At 39.3% G+C, this 22,561-nt stretch overlaps 3 protein-coding genes across 18 annotated transcripts in view; 2 read left to right on the forward strand and 1 right to left on the reverse strand.

Moving 5' to 3' along the window:
* LOC111272840 (uncharacterized) overlaps positions 1–169 on the reverse strand; it is a 14,148-nt gene extending 13,979 nt beyond the window's left edge. Inside the window, exon 1 of one of the 2 annotated variants that reach the window (XM_022854491.2) lies at positions 33–169. In XM_022854491.2, coding sequence (XP_022710226.1) covers positions 33–111 — 79 coding nt within the window. In that variant the 5' untranslated portion in view covers positions 112–169. The remainder of the gene's footprint in view (positions 1–32) is intronic. The other variant, XM_022854495.1, reaches the window with a different exon arrangement.
* The window catches only part of LOC111272862 (vacuolar protein sorting 36), a 13,760-nt gene extending 4,662 nt beyond the window's left edge, over positions 1–9,098 (forward strand). Inside the window, exons 2-6 of one of the 5 annotated variants that reach the window (XR_015315850.1) lie at positions 4,908–4,993; positions 5,499–5,647; positions 6,278–6,589; positions 8,362–8,410; positions 8,998–9,098. Coding sequence is in view for 2 of the 5 variants with exons in the window: in XM_022854512.2 (XP_022710247.1) it covers positions 7,055–8,110 (1,056 nt within the window). In the remaining 3 variants the exon portion in view is untranslated. Of the gene's footprint in view, positions 1–4,227; positions 4,243–4,907; positions 4,994–5,498; positions 6,590–6,826; positions 8,117–8,361; positions 8,411–8,997 lie in introns of those variants that run through there. The other 4 variants (XR_015315849.1, XR_015315852.1, XM_086973393.1 and 1 more) reach the window with 4 other exon arrangements.
* Positions 9,099–13,373: 4,275 nt separating this feature from the next.
* The window catches only part of LOC111272779 (protein Obscurin), a 91,841-nt gene continuing 82,653 nt past the window's right edge, over positions 13,374–22,561 (forward strand). For 7 of the 11 annotated variants that reach the window (XM_086973397.1, XM_086973407.1, XM_086973417.1 and 4 more), the window contains exons 1-5: positions 13,872–14,014; positions 17,868–18,091; positions 18,309–18,409; positions 19,321–19,451; positions 19,929–19,982. In XM_086973397.1, coding sequence (XP_086829523.1) covers positions 17,996–18,091; positions 18,309–18,409; positions 19,321–19,451; positions 19,929–19,982 — 382 coding nt within the window. In that variant the 5' untranslated portion in view covers positions 13,872–14,014; positions 17,868–17,995. The other 4 variants (XM_086973410.1, XM_086973411.1, XM_022854405.2 and 1 more) reach the window with 3 other exon arrangements.

A 22,561-nucleotide genomic window follows, 5' to 3' on the forward strand; every position in this document is an offset into this window, starting at 1 on the left:
GTAAATTTATCATTTGAGTAGGTGCCACTTACCGACAAGGGGACCTTCTTTTTGACGATACGCCGCTTCAAACTCCCCCATGGCAAGAGGCCACGTTACCGCTCCCGTCATCGCCGAAGAACCTTCTTCCTTTTTTAACTCCTACAGAAATGATGTAACCACACAAACTGTAAACAATACATTGAGAACAAACGATAACATTATCTTTAACGTTGTACGAGATATCAACAAAGAGGATTTGAAGCACTTAATAATAACCTTATTGCAAATATTGGGATCTGATAAGAGTTCAATTGACTGCGAGTTAACCATCATTAATATTATTCTATCGAATCTAATTGTCACACTATTAACCGATATCCAGCACATAGAGCGTCTCGTTCGTGATCATCGCTGTTTTTCTAAAAAAAAACACATGCAAAAACGCCAATCAAGTAAGAGTCCGACGCTGTGAATGCCGCTAACCGAGGGCAGCCTCGAAGGCGTTCATCTCCTGTTCTGTTGTTGACCAGTTGTAGGTAAGGAAAAGCGATATCGATTATTTGCTTGATAACCCTCATGACGTTGCCATTTCAGTTCCTCTGGCGCATATCGACATCGTCCTACACGAAGATCAGGCTGTTTTACTTCTTTCTGTCTTTTTTACTACGGCTAGACCAGTTTCTCATCGAAGAAACCCATGCAATCGAACTATAATAATGTCGATCAGACAATAGTGATACAGGGCGGCAACCAATGGCTTCACAGCCCTCCTGCTGTAAGAAATTTTTTTTTGCCATTTATTTTCCAGCGGTCATTAATCATCGTCACTGATCATCTAAATAATATTCTGAAATACTCACAGCAGATTATTTTAATGCTACAGTAGAGCTAGCATGGCAATAAGAGGTCTAGGGCTCTCTCAACACACTCAAAAGCATTCTGGTCGGTCAGATTCTGCAAATACAGTTGCGTAAATAGCATTCGCTTTGACATAACTTCAATATTTTTTCTGTAAACGTCTAACGTCGATGTGGGCGTTTGCGTTATCAAAATAGATTGGTGAACGTATTGCGCTAGGTAGTGAAATTAACGCAGTGACACCCCATATTTATTATGCAGGTTAAACATTAAAGATGTCTTCATTGCATTCTACTGCAAAAAAAAATAATAATATTTACGCTAGCACAGACTGAATATTTAATAGAATGGTTAAACTGGCAGTTCTTCCGAGAAACAAACATAGCTTTTTCTGCTATTAAAAATGTCGAAACTGTTAAAATACCGCTGTTAAACCTTTGGTGGCCATTACTTCAGACGGATCATTCTCTTGAAAGATTATTCTTACCCATAATCTATCGATAGCACCTCACCTTCAATCCATATTGATCGAGCAATTCATAGAAGACAGAACCGATTATGCAGCTATCCCCTTCATTGTTTCACATAGCCCCATAATTTAACAATTATGAAAAACGCTTCACAGCAACACGTTATATAAATAACGCAGAAAAATCGACTTTCTTGCGTCCACCGTTCCTGCATGCGCATGTTCACCTGATAAACAACCTTGGTTTGATTGGCTGGCTGGCTGGCTGGCTGACTGACTGACTGACTGACTTACAATCATAAACCACTGCGATTTAAATACAGCTACTGTTACTCAATACGGTTCGGCCGAATTGAGTTCAAGTCATTGCCAAGCCGTCATTCCTTCACTTGTACGCGGCGTGAGGCGAGCCTCGATTCCTATCAGTCTAAATTGGTTAGACAGGACATCTACTCCTTCAGCATGAGTTCGTTTGTCCTTTTGTCCAGCTTTATCTTTTTGTCAGCGTCGGAAATCCTCGTTTACATTTAGCTTCTTGCAAAGAGCCGTCCGGTAGCAACTATTGAACTATGCTGGTGTGGTCTTCCTGTGTGCCGCAAACGCGTCTCGTAACGAACAAGCGTTTTAACGCGTCAGCACAATTTCGGCGAAGTAGAGCAGGTCAGTGATGGGTTAGATCAGAGGCAGGCACATGCACTTAACAGAGATTTTTCGTTCAGAAACAACTCGTTACCATGGCACATGGCAATGAAGAAATTCGGAACGATGTTGTGACTTTTCACGCTAAAAAATTCCAGTAAACACTGAATAGCCGCGGCAACGCAACCGATAAGGATTGACAATAATTTACAGAGTTAAGTGGACAAACAAGCATAGATCTACGGAACAAGGCAAGACACTTTTTCAGCAAATGAAATAGGTCGAGCATTAATCTCGGTTATCGGACCCACTTTTATCTTTACTATATATCTCTGCCTACCTTTAAACCAACTGTTCACCATGTTATGTTCTGAAATTTCATGTTTTTGTACGAGAAAAACCTAGTTGAAAACTAGTTTGACCGAGACCGAAAAAGGGGCACATAATTAAATTTGTTCTGTATGCAGGAAAAATCTGTAAAGGATCAAATAGCTATACACTAGCACGAGTCAAATTGAACTTTTACTACCATTATATGATACAGCTATATGTTTTATATGTAAATACACATCACCCTATTTAGAATTATACATGAAACATCTATAGTCGAGCACACAGCCTCCTTGCGTCCCTTAGAAAAATCTTCTCCCCATAAAAGTGGCAACTGAAGCGTTTCGCCAACATAGCTACTCCACCGAGCAACGCTGCCGTTATTTTTACTACGAACACAAATCGAATTGTAAGTTGAACCTTTAGTTCGAGGCCACAACCACTAAATAGAACAAGCTTGCATCTTTCTGATTCAATCTTTGAAACTATTAACGCTTTAGACCTGTTTGTCGATTTCGGTTCTCGCAGCTTTAAATGTCAGTTTTTATGTCAATGGGTTGTATGTTTGACTGTTGCCATCCATTGAACTAATTGAAAATATGTAGCACCTTCAAATAATATTTTGAATTTTCTTAAAGCGTGAATAATTTCGAAATCTATAAAACGAGAAAAAAAAGTCTCAGCAATTCGATTCTTTGCTGTGATAAAGAAATTATTTCATCCATACGGCCATTCCTCCTCATTTTACTTGTTTAGTAACTTTATACATTTAAATGTACTTTAATTTGAATCGCCATGCTTCAGTCATTAAATTTTAACAGTTTATGTCTGAAGCACATTATTAATTGAGATCGACATCGAGAACAGCTAGCTATAAGTAGCAATGTTAAAGCTAAGTATGCTTATGTCTATGAATTACGTTACAACTTACCGATTTGGACCAAATAAAAATTATATTAGCGCGTTTCTTGCTAGATTATCCTATTAGTATCCCACGAAAATACCTCAACTTAACTAAAAAAAATCTGAAACAAAATAAACATTTCACTATGATTATTATACACAGCAGAATAAAAAAGTGCATTTTCACGCCAAGTTGAAACCGCGTAATACAGTAGAGTAGTAGTTCACAGACGCATTTCTCTGAACGCTATCTGACTTCTCTGGTAGAAGCACAGCGTACCACTCCATATTTGAGAGTGATTTAGAGGACGTGTTACAGAGTTAAAATGATCACTATAATATATACTATGTATTATGCATACATAGAGGACACGACGAGTATGATTTGTTAGAGAAACGGTGATAATAGTTAGTAATTTCAGCTTGTTCTACCGTTATGATCAGTTGGGTTTTCAACTTTCAGTCTGTCGGCCAAAGGTCGAGTTCATTGCGTCGCCACTGAATCAAAGTCCTACCCAGAGACGAAGCGGTGGAGAAATTCGGCTTCCCAGCACAAAATGAAATGTCTGTTAATGCCCAGGCTAAACTGGGCGTAGATAAGACGGACAGTAAATTTTGCCGGTGCTGTCGAATGTAGCTAAGCAACATATCAATTTCACATCTCTTTTCTCAAGTGTAGATTAAAAAAACTACTGTTTAATACGTGTCCTCCGTTTTTTTGCCCTGTTAACATATAGCACCAACCCGTTTTCAGGGATTATTGATTCTAGCTGATATTTACATGACCCATTTTTCGCCGAAGCTCAAATATTTACCTCGAGTGTCGTGTAATTGGATGATTACAAATATAATTGAAACCAATTGCACTCTTAAAACGCAACTCGAGGACGGCCACTAACCACGTGGCAAATCCATCTTACCGAGCATTTAAAAAGCCAACCAGTTATCTCTTCCATTGATGCAAAGTAGCCAGTGTCAAAAGTGCATTGCGGCAATAACAAGGTTGATTATTCAGAAGAAGGCTAATTACGGCAGCACTAGGACGAAGCTAATTCTTCAAAGTAAGTGTATGATAACTTATCAAAAAGGACATACTACGGAGCCGGGATAAGGTGTCGTCTAATGGTTCCGGAGGTAGAGCTGGAACGGCACATAAGGCCCTGTTGTAAAGACTGTGGTTGAGTATATCATGGATTTATTCTAGAGTTTGCATTTCGGGTGGCGTACTTATCTGTGATTTCTTCTACTAATACCATGTACTTCATACTATATGGGTCGTGATTAGATGGAGCCTATTGGCCGGTCAATAACTAGATAAACCTTCAACCTCTAAATATCAGACAAAGCCCTATGAATAACGCCTATTTATCGTATCTAAATAAAGCACCCTAGTTAATTATATCAAGATGATTAGTTAATTTTTGAGGTTATTAATTTTTTTCGACGTGTTCCAATTGATGAATCGTTGCAAGTTCTCCAATTGCTGGAATATCATATACTATACTTATGTACGATATCAATTAATTCGAATATATCATTGGACCGATTCATAACATGCTCATTTGTTAGCGATACCGTTTGCTCGGTAGACAATACCAACGGCAGATATAAACAACTATATAGAAGTCCGGCAACTTTTTTGCATATGTAAGATTATATTTAAACCATGGGCCGAGACAGATAATGCTACTCATGCTTTTGAGATTTTGCAATACTATCGTTTCAGATAAAGATCTTTCGATATGACTATAAATGCGATGCGTTCGAGACTACATCCTATGAGTAACGCTTCGCGACCGGCCCATACGTCCGGTGAGTAGATACGGCTAGACGGCAGAAATGAAATCTCGTATATGTCACAAAGCCTCACTCGAAATAGTTGAATTCAATAGAACTTCTCAGGGAAACTGCCCTTTCTGTTTGACTCAAGGAAGAAATCGTGAACATTTCAATGGGTCGGAGCTTAGTAACCCCCGATAGGTTTGAACAATGTTTCTAAATACTCGATTTATTTGTGTGTGTCCCGTATTTATTAATACGATATGCATACGAATAGTGCTCATACATTTTATGTTAGTAAGGAAAAGTAAGACGTACGTTAATAAATTATTTTAATAGTATCGAAATGCTACTAGTAACTTGTCGTACTGCGATAGACCTAATGCGTTCATATTTGTCTATAATAATAATAATAATTTGTTCATATTTGTGTCTATGTTTAGAAAGTGATTTGGTTTAGGGCAGATCACTTTCTAGACGCAATTTAGCAAAATGTCTTCTAACAACAGAAAAAACAACAATTTTTTTGTCATTGTAGGTAACGGCAGTTTATTCGGTGGTCTGCTTGGGGGATTTCTTCGTGGTGACAATATAATACAAGGTGTCCTAGGGGTGGTTAAAAGACTTTTTTCCATGTTCGGGCTGGGAAATCTCCTTGGAGGCGTATTAGGAAATTAAGACAACGCTGTTAGTAGGATTTGAAGAATATGTTGGCCTTTTATTGCGAGCAGCGGGTCTAGCTTGATTTGACGACGGTTCTCATTCGGCCAAGAGTGAAGAAAGGATATTTCCCAAATCATTTGACAAACAAATCATATGAACATAACTCGCTAGTCTAATCTCTGACTATTTTTCATAACTGTTATTGTTGTTGCGAAGCCGATTTGACGCTGTCCGTAGCGAAAGAGCACTGAACGAAAATAGACTGTTTGCAACTGCTATGTAAATTTGTTTAACAGAACCGATAGAGGGCATATCTGTCAATGTAGTTTTGGTTAACATGTGCCCCCAAAGATATATTTGTCAATGAGTCTTTACTTCTTTGAAATCGAATCTAAAGATTATCTATACCCAACAGGAGAAAAAGAATTATTACGTACACAGCACTATATAACTATTTGCGTTTAACTAGAAATCAACTATTTACTCGTCTCTGTTAACTTGTGTAAACTAAGAAATCTGTACATAACGGTAGCTTTCTTTGTTCATTCAAATTGCTTTAATTGTATAATAAGGTACATAACATATGTGTTGCTTACTTAAATGTACACAACTTTGAGATACTAAGCGAGAAATGTGGGAAAATCTTTCTTTTAGACATCATTCAATACGATCTTGTTGAAGCTAGGTCATTGATTGTTGACCGCCCTCATTCCATACAAACTCGAGCAGATAGTGACCATGATCATCATTCAGTAGCTGCCACTTCGCACTGATCCGAAAGGTCAGTTAGTTCTTATTGTTTCAACGTCTTCAGGCTGGTTGTCGCAAAGGCATACCCGGACGTCACGATGGACAAAGTTTATAGAAAACCAAAGAATGGCCCGATAAGATCTGCCCTCCTAGTCGTGACTGAGATTGGGAAAGTCGCTTTCCATTGGGGTTTCATACCAACAGTCGTCTACCTCGGTAAGTTGAATCTAATAAAGACAACATTTTGCCTATGTGCTGGCTCTCTTTCCAGCCGGCGGGTGCTACTAACAGCAACCACTTTAGTCTTAGTTCGATGAAATATTTCGAATGACTTGCGCAGAACTTGAATCGGCAGCCACAGCAAGTATGCCCTTCGAGCATATTCTGCATGTAAGTGCGCAAGCAAGAATCTCATTTAAGCATCGCGGTTCCGTCGATTTGCTTCCGCGGAGTTGACGTTTGTTTTGGTTCTATGACGATGCTTTGATTGATACCCAGCTAATCCTGCTGGTGCATCGTGAACGATCAAATTCAATAAGAAATGATTCGATTTATAATTTGTGAATAGTGATGTGGTGTGATTGAGTAATATAGAAGCGGTTGTGTACATCGGAGCTTATCACTTCCTCAATTGATGTTTGTGGGTTCGTGACTAGGCAGTGTTAAGCGCTCAGCAAAACGATGGCGTTCTCAGAGTATTGGGTGAACAGCGCAGATGCAATGTTGCCGGGTGAACGAGTAGTAACTGCCGCAGACTTGGTTGCACTGTACGAGGAAAAGCACCTCGTCCATGGAAGGGGCCTTTTGAAGTTGACAAACCAACGCCTGCTTTGGATTGGTCCGCAGGTTTTTTCGATGAATCTAGATAAAATATTGAGCACTTCATTCGATGCTGGCACATGGACGAAAAGCGAGAAAATTATCGTTGCGGTCAGCTCTGAGCTGACATTCCGACTTTCGTTTCGAGGTGGCGGATGCAAGGATTTTTTACAGAGATTGGAGGCTGCTCTTTGTGCTAAGGAATGGCTGTACGGAGTTGCTCGTAAGGGACATGGAATTGGTATCGGTGGAATACAGAAGAAAATTCAAACTAGGGCCGAACAAACGGATCTGTATATTTCAGCAGCATTTGAAGATTTATCAAATTTGATGGCCTCAGCAAAAGACATGGTCGAACTTTCGCAGAAGCTTATGGTAAAATCAAAAGACAAAGGACTCACCGACGATGAAACTGTACAATTTCGTAGTCAGCTACTTTCCATTGGTCTCACTGAATTTGGAAGTCAAGTAGGGTACTCCGGTGATAATCAGTTACAACAAGAGATCATTTGTGTACTTCTTCCGGTCTGCGAAAGCTCATCTGGAATGATCTCTCTTACGGAAGCGTATTGTCGTATTAATCGGGCGCGGGGCCTCCGACTGCTTTCGCCAGAGGATATGTTAGCGGCTTTAGAACGCATCAAGCACCCAATTAAACTAACTACATTCACGTCAGGTTTACGGGTAGTGCAGTTATCAAGTTTAGATGAGTCGGCATGGAAGGATAAAATTGTATCTTTAATAGAAGAAGCGGGTAGCCTTAGCGCAGAAGAGCTGGCCACTTGTTTGAAGACATCGGCTGTGCTAGCACTTGAACGACTGCTGCAGGTGGAGGGGTGTAATCGCGCCTGTCGAGATGAGAGCGTTAATGGACTAGTCTTCTATCCAAACCGCTTTCTAGAAGGCAAAACAGCATAGTCACCCGTACGTTCATTAAAACCCATTATTGCAAGGAGAAAACACACATTTTAAACTACTAGCTTTTTTTTTTCATTTGAGCTCTTAAGCTAAGAATGTGTTTTGATTCTTAGACGTGTTAGCAATGACGGTGTCATTTGAGCTATTCCCTTTAATAAACTTGGTAAACCAATTTTACTTTATTAAACCATTAACGCAATTTTACGCTAACGAAAATATAATAGACTTTTGTCATTTGATGTCTATTGCAGGTTTTCAGAAGGGGACCGAACCCGGCATGCCAGAGCTCAGCCTAGGAAGGCAGGTTTAACAATAATGTTATAATCTTTAATTTTTGTATATACGAAGTTACAGCTCGTAACCTAAGCGAAAATGTTTGGGTACAAACGCAAAATATACCTACCTCTTTAGAGTAAAGGGAAAAGGTAAAAGTAAGCACTCCCTTATAGAGTATTTGTAGTAATTCTGTGTGAAAGCTAAGTTGTTTATTATTGGATAAACGATATTAGAAGCATCACATATGATACAAGTTACAAAAACACCTTTTTCTTTCGGTAAGTAATTATTATTTTCTTGACCTTTGCACGTCGCAGTATTATACATCTAGTTATAATACGGGCGAAAATCACGTACTCTGTAATGCTTTGCCAAGCCGACGTTCTTAAATCAGATTAGCAAAAGTGTCAGACATTTTCTTGTCCTAGAACTGATTTAAAGCTCATTTCATTTTAAAAATCGAATTTGTTAGTACGAAGCTTATTTAGTGTACCCAGTATTTTATAGTTACTAGTTGACTATACAGACTCTTATTCAAAAAGAGCGTGTAATGGCTTTGTGAATCGTGAAGTACTGAGTGAAGTTATAACGATTTGTGCTTTCTTTTCCAGCCTCTTCTGGCTCTAACGGAACAGACCTTACTGGAAGAGAAGAATCGCAATGTATACATTTTAAATATAATATTATAAAACAATAAATTTCCTTTCAATTAGAGCGTTGTTTTTGCTTTATGCATACTTGAGGGGAAAGGTATATTTAGTTAAACATATTTTTCAATTCTAAATATTTTTTCAGTTCTAAATATTTAAACTTAAAATCTACAGTTCTATTCTGTGGAAATAACCTCTGGAATAATATTTCGCTAACAATCGGAATTTCTCATGTAGCCGTAAAGAGAATAATAGACGAAGTTAGATTGTACCGTCGATCATGTCTGTGTTAAACAGCTCCAGAAGTTTGACAAGCCACTGTGTAAATTTCTTAGACGCGGAAAATTACAGATCGATTCATTTCCGCACTCCAACTCAACATTGTCTAGACTTCGAAAATAGAAGAATTCGACCGGATACGATTTTTTATACATTGCCATTTATCCTCTGAAGTAAATAAAACAGGCACAGTGGTACAGCGTGCTGTGTTTAGGCTAGCTACAAAGAGGAAATAAGTAAACCGGTTAAGGTTTACGTATAGCTTTAGATTTTTGGAGGGTAACTTGGATGTACAAGTCTCCCAGGAACCGTCCTACACTGATTGATTTTGTTCGTGATTCTCCTGTTTGTATCATTCTTTGGCCAAGTTTCAGACAAAATTTCCGCATACAACAAAATTGTTAAAAGTCAAGAAAATCTTTTTGGCCATATTACAAACAGAATCTTACATGTAATATATTTGCTAAAACTCAAGTTCTCGTTGGTCAAGTCTCAGTATAGAGTTTCCTTACACAGAAAAGTTGTTAAAACTTAAACAAGTGTTCTCTAGCTAAGTTTCAGGAAGATATAACTGGTTAAAACAAACGTTTTTTTCTGGCCATGTTTTAGGACAACATTTCCACATACAAAGAAGTTAAAACTTATATAAGTCCCCCATTCGCCAAGTCTCAGAACAGAGTGTCCTCACACAAACAAAAGTTGTTAACACTCAAACAAACTTCCTTTAGCCAAGTTTCAGACAAAATTGCCGCTTACAACAAAATTGTTAGAAGTCAAGAAAATCTTTTTGGCCATATGACAAACAGAATCTTACATGTAATATATTTGCTAAACTTTTCAACCTACTTGGCTCGCAGTGTTCAGTGTATACAGCTCTGATTTATTCGAGTTTGTTGTCCTCTATGCGTTGATCTATGCGCTCAGCAAATCTGTCAGTCTCAATCAGTTTAATTCAGCAAATCATTGTGAGTCTAAAGTGCCATTGATTAACAAAATGAGCGCTCTTTGCTCTATGGTAATAGTTTCTTCTTACGAGAACCAACTCGCTAACCTTTTTGCTATCTGCTGAAAACATGTGGTAAGAATCTGTTATTTTGGCAACCACTAACAATTTAAGTAACGCCCATTTTTTAGAATCAATTTCGAACTAGAATACGCGTGTGAAACGTTATTATGATGATGTTGCGATGGTTACAACGTTTTCCTATAGTCACGCAAAATTATCAGTTTATAAGACAACATGAATGGATGGCACTTTCTTGTAAGTAAATATTTGCAGTGAATACAGATTTTATTATAATATAATATTTTGGTATGTTAGTATTCAATTCGGTTGGTATTATGCACCTTTTTGCAAGAATTCGTATGTAATTGTATTTTTGTAGAAAATCTCCAATGAAGAGTGTTACGGCCGACACGAGCTGCATCAGACGGTACAAGAAATCCGATGAACGTCAGAGCCTTAATAATCCTACTCGGTTAAAGTTGTTGTTGTAAGAGGAGTCATATGACTTAATCAAGTCATATGGCATACATAATACCGTGGAACGTATCTTGGGGTTAAACAAAGGAAATTCAAGCTTTAAGTTTTTTAGGAGTGAGTTATATTGTGAAGATAGAATGAACCTTTTCTTGATGTGGCTACTACGTATTCTATATCGTAAATGTATTTACATCCACCTCACAAATTCACTCCATATAAGACGAAAACCGCATGTTGCATCTTGAGAGAACAGGGTTAAAACGTTTCGAAATAAGTTCGAAGAAAGCCGCGTATCCCTTGACAAGTATTTCGCAAATAAGGTTTTTTTTCATGATGCCATGTCATGATTTGGGAAATGGCGGTCGGTCGATCACATTAAATAAAAGTTGTATTTATCTGGTTGACAGATGAGCCATTTTCTGAACGAAATTGAAGGACGCGTGTAATCAGGAACGAGGATTTTTGCGTGATTCTTGTACTTATTTCAGATCTGGTTAGAGTTTGCTGCCTCACAAACATACTGTTTCCATTTCTGGCGCCTTGAAGAAAAATGACTATAACAACCATTAAGTCTGCAACAGCAACCACCTCTCTGCACTGGGCATCCCAAGCTAGTAATACGCACGTTATTGCTTGTTGGTTGTTTTTGAGCCACTTAAAAAATAGTGTAAGATATTTGTTTTTAAAGGAATCTCTATTTTAAAGAAATTCAGCTTGATTCCTTGCATAAGATGTTCGGAAGCCTAATTGGGCCGAATATACTACGGGAATTTTCCCCTGCAAACGTAACGGAACGAAGGCTTGGATTACATAGAGCTTCGCTAATAGAATGCCTGGTGCTGTCCGCTTGGGAAATTAACTGTTTACTAGCAAAAACAAAATACTCTTGCTAACACAAAGGAAATATTTTGTATTTTGACTATACTGTGTCCTAAAAATCAAAGTAAAAAATTTTAAAAAAAAGTGTCCTATAAATCAAGATTCCAAAGTAAACATTTTACTATAAAATTTACATCGACATAAAAAACAAGAACCGAATATCTAAATCATTACTGGTGCGCCACAATCTACACAAAACCATTAGTTAACTGCAATAAGTATAGTTCATTTAAGTCATTCAGATAAATATCAACGTCCTAAAATTTTGTTATTTTAACTTGTTCGCCAGCACAACTTATCGCATACGTTTCTCTTGAGGAACCTGGCATCTCGCAAAAGATCTGAGTTATCAAGGTTTCATTTTGTCGCACGTCAATTTTGAAATTTTCTCACTGTATTAGCCTGCATCGTAAGGTTCTCCATTAACATTATGTCATAAAGTAAACGAAATGTGTTGAGGGCCACTTTCGTCGCTCTTTTATGTCATTCATATTTCTGTTTCATCCAACTGCACACACGTCCGCTCAATCGATAATGAAATAACAAGCTCATTATACGGAAACATTGAAGCTCATTCAGTCTTCCGCTCACGCATAGACTTCGGAATCGTTCCGCGGTTGACAATCAGTTGTCGGTTGCTTTTCAACAAACCTAGCCTGCAGAGAGTCACATTACAGTAGTAATGGCAGTAGCAGCAGCAGCAGAACTGTGTAGGCAAGACCTTATAAACGCCGAAACGCGCTGGGTTCATCTCGACCAACTACGTCTATGCATATACCTTGTGTCAGTGGCACTGGGTCCAATACAAGTGCACGACAGCAACGGCGAACCCAAAAGATTCGGACCCACAGTGGCAGAGGCCCAGAGATTTTCCTTTTTCTCGCGCGTCCTCTAATCGAGAGCATCACGCTGACGCCGCAGTAGCAGCACGAGTGGCGTAGGGCACTTTTATCGTCGTGTCCAGGTCAGAACGATGGACGGCACTTTCATGAAGCAGTGACGGAAAGAGATCGCGCGAGAAAACAACCCAGCAAACAAAAAAAAACAGCAATTGCAGCATGACAAAGAATATCAGGTACATATGAAAAGCCTGCACCATTATTCTACACTGTATTAATAGCCGCTGAGTTTTACTCTGAGATGGCTACGCCAGTGTGGATCTTCATGAGTGCTGAGTTGATTGGACATCATAGCAGCAGGCTGTACTTGTTGAAATATATAAGAGAAAAGATACTTCAACTCGATGGTTTTCCGAGGAAATTATGGCAAATGCCTTTGCTATCACTGTCGGTCTTTCAGTCGCCAGATGTCGGTGCACCGCCAATGTACTGTTCTTTTTATAATTTCGTCCCGTCCTCCCCCCCCCCCCGCCGCTACGAATGGGAGCCCCTCAGATGGGCTGATAGCCGGTGAACTTGATCGCTTTTTAGTCTGAAAAAGACGAACCTGGGTGTTCATGGCTGCACTGCTTCAACAACGGTGCGGCCAACGGTTTGAACCTATTGTGGCTGCTGCGGTAGCACATTAGATGTTACACGAACGTTCCGTTGAACTATACGAGCCAACGGTACAGATCTGTGGCCTCGCCCTTGCAGTGGGACCATCTCCCTGTGTGCTGTGTGTGCACGAGCGCGAATTAGCGACAACGCCGGTATCTGTGGAAAGCGTGGAAGTCAACGCGTAAGGACATACGCGTTTATTCAGCCAAGCGGCCAAGCAAGTAGGCAAACGACTGAAGCGCAATGCGCGACGCACCGACCCAGAGCGAGCGGCTGTTGTCGAGTGTGATTCGTGTGTGCGTGCATCATAGGATGGTGAAGAAAACATCGATGCTGGTGGTGATGGCCGTTGTAACTGCGTTCAATCGAACATTGCTGTAGCTCTGTAGCATATCGTCGCCTATCGTTAATTCAGCATTGCTTGTATTGGAGTCGACGTGTCATAGCATATAAATCAGCAACTCAGTAAACGAAAAGTCGTCGAATTTCTTTAGCATGTAGCGCAAATGTTCTGTGATTCGTGTGTAGATTACCCAGCTGATTCTGAGGCATCTTAATCATCGTCTCTTCTTCCGCTGTCGTTCTTTATTTATAGACCCCTATGCAAAGAAAGGATGCAATCACCATGCTGCTGTACGCTCTCTAGAGTGATGGTGTGTGTGTATTCGCGCGAGTTTATATTGGTGAGTCGGTGCTGTGTACAAGTAGTTTAGCTCAATGCATGCCATGGACACTACAATGGTTTTGAAGTTCTTTGCCGATCTATATACCATGGAACAATGGAACGTAACGTCAATCGTTTGTTGCTGATCAGCGCTTAGGGAGAAAAAGATCCAAGGTGAGATGGGTGTACGCACGCTCGTGGGTGTCTGTTTATGCCACAGAGTGTAAGTGCGCGCACCGACGTATTAATGCCAGGTGTTTCTTCTTCCGAACTCGGGAGGCCAGTAACATCGCATGTATTAACGTTTACGTTATATGATTTTTCTTAAACCCGTTTGCGTAATGAACGAAATAAAGTGAATCAACTGAGATAACTTCTAGTTACCCATCACCAAAAACGGTCGCTTATACATTCGTTAGGTTAGTGGTACCCACTTAACCCACATCGGTAAAGGAATATAGGAGTCTGGTAATATATATATATATTTACATACATATGTATAATATATTTATGGTAATATAAATAATATATATGATTAATAATAAGCACTATAAGTGAACTTAGATTGCTAATTATTATACTTATTGCTCATTAACTTATTATCGATTTTGGATGATCGTAAGGAAAGTACCTCCTTGAACAATTTATTCAAATCAATCCAAAATAGTTTGAATTTATTCGGCGATGAAGAAATCGTATTTTGCCTACATAGCAAAAACAGATTAACTATAATGCCTCTTAGTTATTGTTGTCACTAGGACGCTACTTATTATTTGTTGAAGTGACCCAAGGCGGCTAAAATAGCCAGCACATTATGGCTATTGTTTAAACAATGTACAGTCACACATAAATTAATGCAGTGGACTTAATGGATGAGAAAATTCGCCTTAAATAATACACGACCAAAAATTTGTCGTTTAGCTGTATAAAATAATGATAATAACGCACATTTGTAGCCAAGCTTGAATAATTCTGAACAAAAAACTTGCTTCAATGACTTCAACAAAAAAAATCGATTGACATTGTATAAGACTCATCTATATGTAACGTCTCGCGGAACATGGAACTGAGTAAGCTTTTTTGATTTGGTTCTTTCATTCAATGAAGTTCAATAAAATAGGTCGAAGCTATTGTTGAGACTCGACGATTAGGCTGCATTCAGGGCTGTTTCGCCGTATGCAGCGTCGATGTGCAGGTCTTCATCTCTACAGTTATCGTGTACCGAAACAAATTGTTTAAACTGTCAGATTCAATGTTTTTATAATATTCCCTTTAATTGTGTGATAATAATGGTAGGACGGATTCAGACGGCAGTTAGACATGAAGAGACGCGTGCAGCCTACGATCACACCAGCTAAGTATAGGTCCGATGTGCTTCACTAAAAAGGAATCGTTGTGTTTGATCGGGATCACAAAGATATCTTAACAGCACTGCTCAAGCAGTTGCATACCGTTCTTTCTGAGTTTACTGCGCTCGTCATTGGACCATGTGTGCACACAAAATAGTCGTCGAAGAGCTTTGCCGAACTCGCTACGAACGTAGACCATGTGACATGTACTTCAGATTTCGTTATGAAGTTATGACGTGTTGGAAGGAGGTCTTTCGGAAAGGGTTTTGTTTTATTTAGAAATTCTGTGACGCTAGAATCAGTAAACAATAGGGGGGCTTTATATGCTGTCCTGTACCATAGATATGGCAGCTTTTGGCTGAAACTAATGTCATAGGTCGACCAATTCCCGAAATTGTCGACCTTAGGGTTCACAGGATCATTAAGGTTCTCCCGTTGACTGCATTAAACGTTATGCGTCATGTTACTGCTAATCAAGCCAGGCTGCCTAGCGATTGAACTTGTGGGCAGCGAGAAACGTGATACAGATATGAAATCAAAACATCTAGTACAGTTTTCATCAGGTCCATGGAGCTTCTATACGACGATAGAGACGATGCTAAAAATTGGGCACTGTATAATGCGTCGCTTCATATTTGCTAAGACGCTTTAAGTTTTTTTCAGGTTTTCTGTCATGGCTCCCATTTGATGTAATTCGGAATAAAGTACGCAAATTTTTTACTCTCATAACCTACCTAGAGTGCTGATAGACTAAAACGGCGGCAGAGGTCCGCGGCGAAACTGTGGCGTTGCCGCTAGGAGATAGACGAACTTGTCATTGTTTGTCGGGTGCAGTCCCAAGGCTCTTCTAAAGTGCAAGACTTTTTTTATTCAAATTATCTATATTCCTCACTTTATCTTGGGTTAAGCTCGCCCCTTGCGCAGAAACTGGCGCAGCTTTTAAATCAAAACCGCTTTGTGATTAAACGACAATCGGTGGGGGATAATAATAATAATAAGGCATTGTACATCTTTCTATGTGTTGAAACTATTTCTATGTGAATCGCCGTTAATTGGATTCATTCTTCTATCGAACATATAACACATTTCTGGAATGACAGTTCAAGGATGTTTGATAAGTATAGCTTGAGTGGTGTGGTAGCAGATCATTGAATTCTATAAGAGTTCTACGAGCTCAGAACGATGTACAAAAAAGCTAACATATGGCTGTCAAAAAAGAACAACTGTCTACAAAGCTAGAATCATACGAGTAAATTGGGTTCAAAGCAACTACTTAATTTTTATGTATTTAAACGGATACTTTGTGGTACTTGCTTACATTTACTGAAACTTTGGTTCGAACGCGAGCGAAATATCATATCCTTCCATAGCAACATCCTCATGGTTTCAGGCACCTAAGAATATGATCACAATGTGTTCATATTCTCATCGCTCAATATTTTTAATTGTGTGCTGTGCCTCCAACATACACTATCCTGTCGCCTTCAACGATGGCACTGACCTTACACCAAGTATATTGTTGGTTTTCTCGACAAGCCTTATTAGACAATAAGCGCAATTTTGCTGTCCAACAATTCGGTCTCGTTTTTGTTGTGATAAATGACAGAATGACCTTGCTAATCCACTAACAAGATCCCTAAAACATTCTTTCAATTGGCACTGTAACCTGCGAAAAATAAGTTTTGGTTTCTGGCACCAGAAAGTACAATTGCATCTTGGTGATGAAAAACCGAAAATGATGTTTGAAGAGTTTGCACTTCAAGAACACACGGAACTTTAAACTGCAGCGGGGAATAAGGATACAAACATCATACGCATGTAACAACAAATTAGGCGATAATTTACCTCGTCAGATGAGTGGCCATCTAAGTCGCTTGCTCCCCTGTTGGACTCCATTCTGTTACATGATCCTCTTCTGATGGGCGAAGTAAGTGGACTAAACCATGTACCGTCTATAGTATGATTCATGTGGGTTTTTTGGTAATAGTTGTACAAATCATCTCTAGACTACATCACATCTGTTTTCGTTTGTCCTAAATTCAGTTTTAGTTATGTTCGTTTTTTTTTACATTTACGTTAAGGAGTCCCTTACTTCGCAGACAGAGACAGCATTGTCCGCATCTGCCCAAGCTCTTATAATCACAGTAACTCGCGAATCCATTGGAATTCTTGTGATGTAGCCATTTCCTATTCTTTCAACCTTTCAATTTTCGCACTTAAACTAATTGCACCAGTAGTTAATTGTTTCTGCGCTGAAGGCTTCGTTACGAAGTGTTATCACAAATTTTCGATCGAGTTTGCGAGCGCCTTCATCTTTGAAAGCTCCATCAACGGGTGTTGATTTTCAGCGTTAAACGATATCTTTAGTGACCCTTGATAAGCTCATGACGAGAGATTTGGTTGCTGATAATGCGTAATTTGAAATTATTTTGATCCGCGAAGTAATTACAGGTAACTTCCCAAAACTTTCTTTTTCTTAGGGTTTCTCGGTTGATCGTTAGGTATACTAACCAAAAAACAAAATGAAAGTGACCAAAAATCGCAATGAAATGAATTAGCTGGTCGTATATTATACTGAAATGGGCCACAAAAGGGACATATGGATTTCTGAACATCTGCGGCGCTTGTGTAATAGAATAGCTTAATAGTCACCATCATCATCACCTTCACATTTCCAGAAAATTCTATGCTGCGATACAGGAGCGATACTCTATGATTCTACGATCAAACTCAAGATGGTTGAACCGAAAATCAGTGTCTAAGGTGGTTAGACCGCGGTGGCCGAGTACCACCTTAAAGAAGCGGCATGGCTACCGCCGCGTTGGTATCACAATCTCCTCGCTTTCTTCATGAATTGCCGGTCATCACTGAAATTGCGCCAGGGGACATCCTCACATTTCAGGTGTGGTAACAATATTGTTAATTGAAAGTACCATTTTTGTGTTTTTGTCCTTTACGAAAGACACGTACGTATAGCAACGCACTAGGTAGATTCGAACTGCAAATTTTCAGCTGGTAATATCCCAGCAAAAATTATCGTTGTTGTTCAGTGTTTTGTTGCCATTCCATCGACCGATGTATGCGCGTTTTTACTGGCCTAATTGCATATGGTTATGCAGGTACAAATTGATGCTAGTGTCTTCCGGGTGAGCTGGTTACACTGCGGAGAAGTAGTTCACAACTCGTCCAGAAGGCACATCAAGGCGCACCCCAACGGATGGTAAGTTAAAAGTTTAAGTTATCTACAAGCACATTTAAAAAAAAGCATAGACATCATTAACAACGCATTTTTATCAAGAGTTTGTTTCAAGAGTTCACGTAAACAGCTTAACGCGGTTCTCATCAAAATTTACGATTAAGTCTAACATAATTTTTTACAAACTTCGTAAGGAAACTTTCATTTCATTTAGTAACTAAGTCTAATAAATATAATAATAGCCTACGAAACATAACAGATTTTAGAAAAATACAAAGATAATTTATGTTAGAATAAGGAATGTGCAAGCAAATCAAGAAAATTTAACTCGTGCCTATTAGGTATAATCAAATTAGTTTTACTTAGAAAAAGCAGAATGAAAAAACCCGGTATTTCGAGTGACCGTCGGCGAGATCGATTAGTCCAATTATCAAAATAATATCCATGAAAATGGACAGTTAAGCAGGGTTTTTTTCGTTTAGTTGTCGAATATTTAAACGAAATCAAGCTTTGCCCAAGGTTTGTTCTTGAGATGTAAATGTCCTCTGAGCCATTTGAGAAGTTTAATTAATTTACCAGTTACCGGAAATCAGTTAATGGAACTGCCAGTCATGACAAAGAAAATTTAACTAAAAAATAAGATGATTAACATTGCAAACCTGTTCATTTTTTTAATTAGGTTATAACGTAATATTTAATTTCGATATGTATTTCGCCCTTGCACAAATGGTTGTAAGTTATATCAGAATTTGACGTGGCGGAGCGGTTGCAATTCGATTTGTGACTACTGCCTTTTCGTCCTGCCTAATAGTTCACAAAGGCTGCTTCTCGCTTATTTATAGCATACATATCCTAAAAGCAGTGTTAGGCAGTTATGAGGTCTTGGTCAAGGTATGAGCAGAATACATATTGTCAGAAGCGAAATGTTGTCACAGGCACGAGCTGGTGATCGGCAACGTCGGTGAGGCTGATGAAGGGGAATACGAGTGTCGAGTGGAGGCTGCTGATGGGCAGACCGTGTCCAGCTTCACCGATGTCTACTTTGTTCAGGACGATCCCCCCGTAGGTCAGTAATGCATTGAAAATATTTTATGCCCGTGTTAAGTATGCTGAATGTGTGAGTTCATCAGATGTTATTGTTTTCAAATCTATGGCGCTATCTAAATATGTGTTTACAGAAAAAGAAAGATTATCGTAAAAAGTTACCATCCATGACATTATCTGAACGTCGTCGACCCTCTATAGGGTTGCTTAACTTTTTAAAAATTCTGTAAACATTAAAATACTCCTAGTAGTACTACCAGCTTGCCAAATTAATTTTACTTGGCTTTTACATTTGCATTTACATCTGATGTAATTATTGGTTCACTTTTTTTTACTGTATATGTGCTGCTAAGCGAATCCACAAGCAAATGCTATGAAGCTCGAAATTATGAAAGAGCTAACATAGGATTATTCAACACTGTTGCCATCGAAAATTCAAACAACGTTGACATGTGAGCTTCGTGCGCGTTTCATACGATACATGTCTATGATGTTTCAGGCTCGCTTGAACGCTCGGAGACGACTGATCCTGCCGAAGCAGATTTTCGAGGAAGTTCGTAGCCATTTTACATATTTCAGAAGCACACTGGGTGAAATAACGAGTCATCTTAGGTCGCTCAAGGGTCTTATCTGATCTTTAACCTAGTTTGTATAGATACGCGCACAACAAACTTGTATGGTATGGTAGTAGCGGATGTGTTTCTTGCTCCTTCGCACTCGTAAAGTAACCAGCTTTAAGCTATACTAACGTCTCACCAAAAAAATGCGCCTGCAACTTTTTTGAAATTTTGAAATCACAATTCATCATCGTATTATAACAACCGAGCACAAGCAAAAAGCGAAGCACTGCCTGGGTCGTGTATCATAATCGTTTTTTCTCATACAGAACAGCACCCTTGTTTTAACGGCATTGGGAACCTCGCAGCGAATAATTTTCCGTAAAGAATACAGTCATGAACAGCATTGTTTCACATTAAATAATGCGCTAATTATTATCGATGTAAGGCACAGTTCTATTAGTTCCATTAACTACAATCCGCAGTGCCGTAGTCTCGCTATTGAATCTATTGAATTCACGATGGACGCAAACCTCGGGCAGTTAGGCGTGTCGCCGTTGTTTTTTTGATGAATTTGTGTATACTGTGTGTAATTGATCACCCAACTTTACAGCATTTATTTAACGTGGCCCGCTACTTTTTTGCACAGACTTTTAAGATATCATTCTTCCAGGACCACCTCTTGCTGCTTGCGACCGTTACTTCACTTTTTACTTTTTTTTCATGGCCTTGGTTTTATCGCTCTTTCAACGCCCTATGAACACAATACGTTATGTATAGTTTTAAAAGCTCGGCAATTGTTAATCAATACATTGCCAGCATCAAGCTGCTAATTCAAATCTTCGACGACGTTAGGATTTATGAGAAAGGTATGATTTATTCAAATTTAGGAAAAAAATTACTAATGAGGTTCTAAATGAGATATGTAATCCATGCAATCCCGTTAATAGAAAAAAAAAACTTTTCATTGTAAATAGAGTGCTAATATTCAGATACGGTGACTATAGTACCCGGGTCTGTCCATCAAGGTGATTAAACGTGGGCGGCGTGCCTGCACACGCATGAGAAGGTCTCGACCTTCAAGACACTATATGGCGGCTGTTGTTTTTCTTTAAACCATCATAATGGTAGGCATCATCGCTCCAATAAGGTATCGGAGCGGGCATTCATTGAGATTTCACAACTGTACGCAGTTAGGTCAGACGAGAAGAATTTCACCGCGCCGGTACCTCTGTCTCACTACATTCCAGGCTCAGTGCCTTCCAAACATAAAACAGGTGAACCTTTCGCAGGTTTCCAGAAGGCAGCCATCAGTGGAACGGCCACGTTGTTTAGATCAATTTTCGCTGTTTGAGATGCTTTTTCACTGAAAATGAGTACAACAGTCTCCTGCTAGAAACTCAGCGAATCCACTTAATAACAAGCAGCAGTGCATTAAACGAGCCCAGTAGCAGCGAATTAAACCCTACGTTACCGCCTTTCCTCTGAGAGGATGACTTGCCTTTAATCCAAACCATTTATCCAATCTGGCGTTGCTTCTTTGATGCGGCTTCGAATCGAGCTGTGGGCAATTTTTTTTTCGGCAGTTAACTTGCGAATGACGAAAATAGAGGCTTCTAGCTCCCGTCGTCTTCCTCTCTCTTGTTCTTTGAATAAGCCGCTCACAAACTGAGGCTCATCCCACAGCCACCTATGCACCCTATTTCAGCAGCTTTTCCTTGCTTTTCGACGGTCGTAAGCGGCCCTATAAACAAGAACTTCCCGTTGCCAACGCTGACAATAATAGTGGAGGTATAAGCGGAGGCAATGGCAACATCACAAACACTGTGCTAGTCAGCTATTCAAGCCAGCAAAAGGGCACAGTATTTATTTGGCCGGATTGGAACGTTGCCGTTTACATAAGGGAGAGACTATCCATAATTCTGCCGTTCTACCTAAACCTTTCCTCTGCAGCCGCAATGAAACCAGCTATCAAAGCAAAAGTATTTAACCCTGTTATTTCAGTCGTGACCTCAGCTGCACCACCGTTTAGAGGCCCCTGTTGTTTTGTGTTTAGCGATTGTGAACTTGAGGATGAGCTCGGTATTTCGAGTCACAAGTCTGTAGGAACTTCGCCTGAGTTCGGAACTTCATGCCTTGTTTTCGTTGAACTCAGATTAGTGCTAAAATGCATCATGAAGGTGTTGAGCAGTTGGGGCAAAATAGCATTGTCGGTGGCGGATGTGTGCCATAATGATCTAAGCATCACTGTTGCGGTGACGAACCAAATGTAGTATACGTATTGTATGGGAACAAACATAGGGAACTATCATAAAACTCATTAATCAATGAGAAGAGGTATTAATGCATCCACGATGCTGCTATGATATTGATGCTAATCGAAACAATTGTCCTTCATTAGGAAATTAGGTTCTACAAGGGCTAAGATATTCATTTTAGTAGTCGAGATCTTTTTCATTATGCCAGTTTATTACGACGATTCGGTTACGATTACCATGGACATTAATTACGTCAACCATCGTCTTTGTTTCCATCATTCTCGTGTTCCATGTTTCGTAAATCGTATGTAAAGTAT

Source organism: Varroa jacobsoni, unplaced genomic scaffold (genome assembly GCF_002532875.2).
Source record: "Varroa jacobsoni isolate VJ856 unplaced genomic scaffold, vjacob_1.0 scaffold_192, whole genome shotgun sequence".
NCBI classification, from domain to species: Eukaryota; Metazoa; Arthropoda; class Arachnida; order Mesostigmata; family Varroidae; genus Varroa; species Varroa jacobsoni.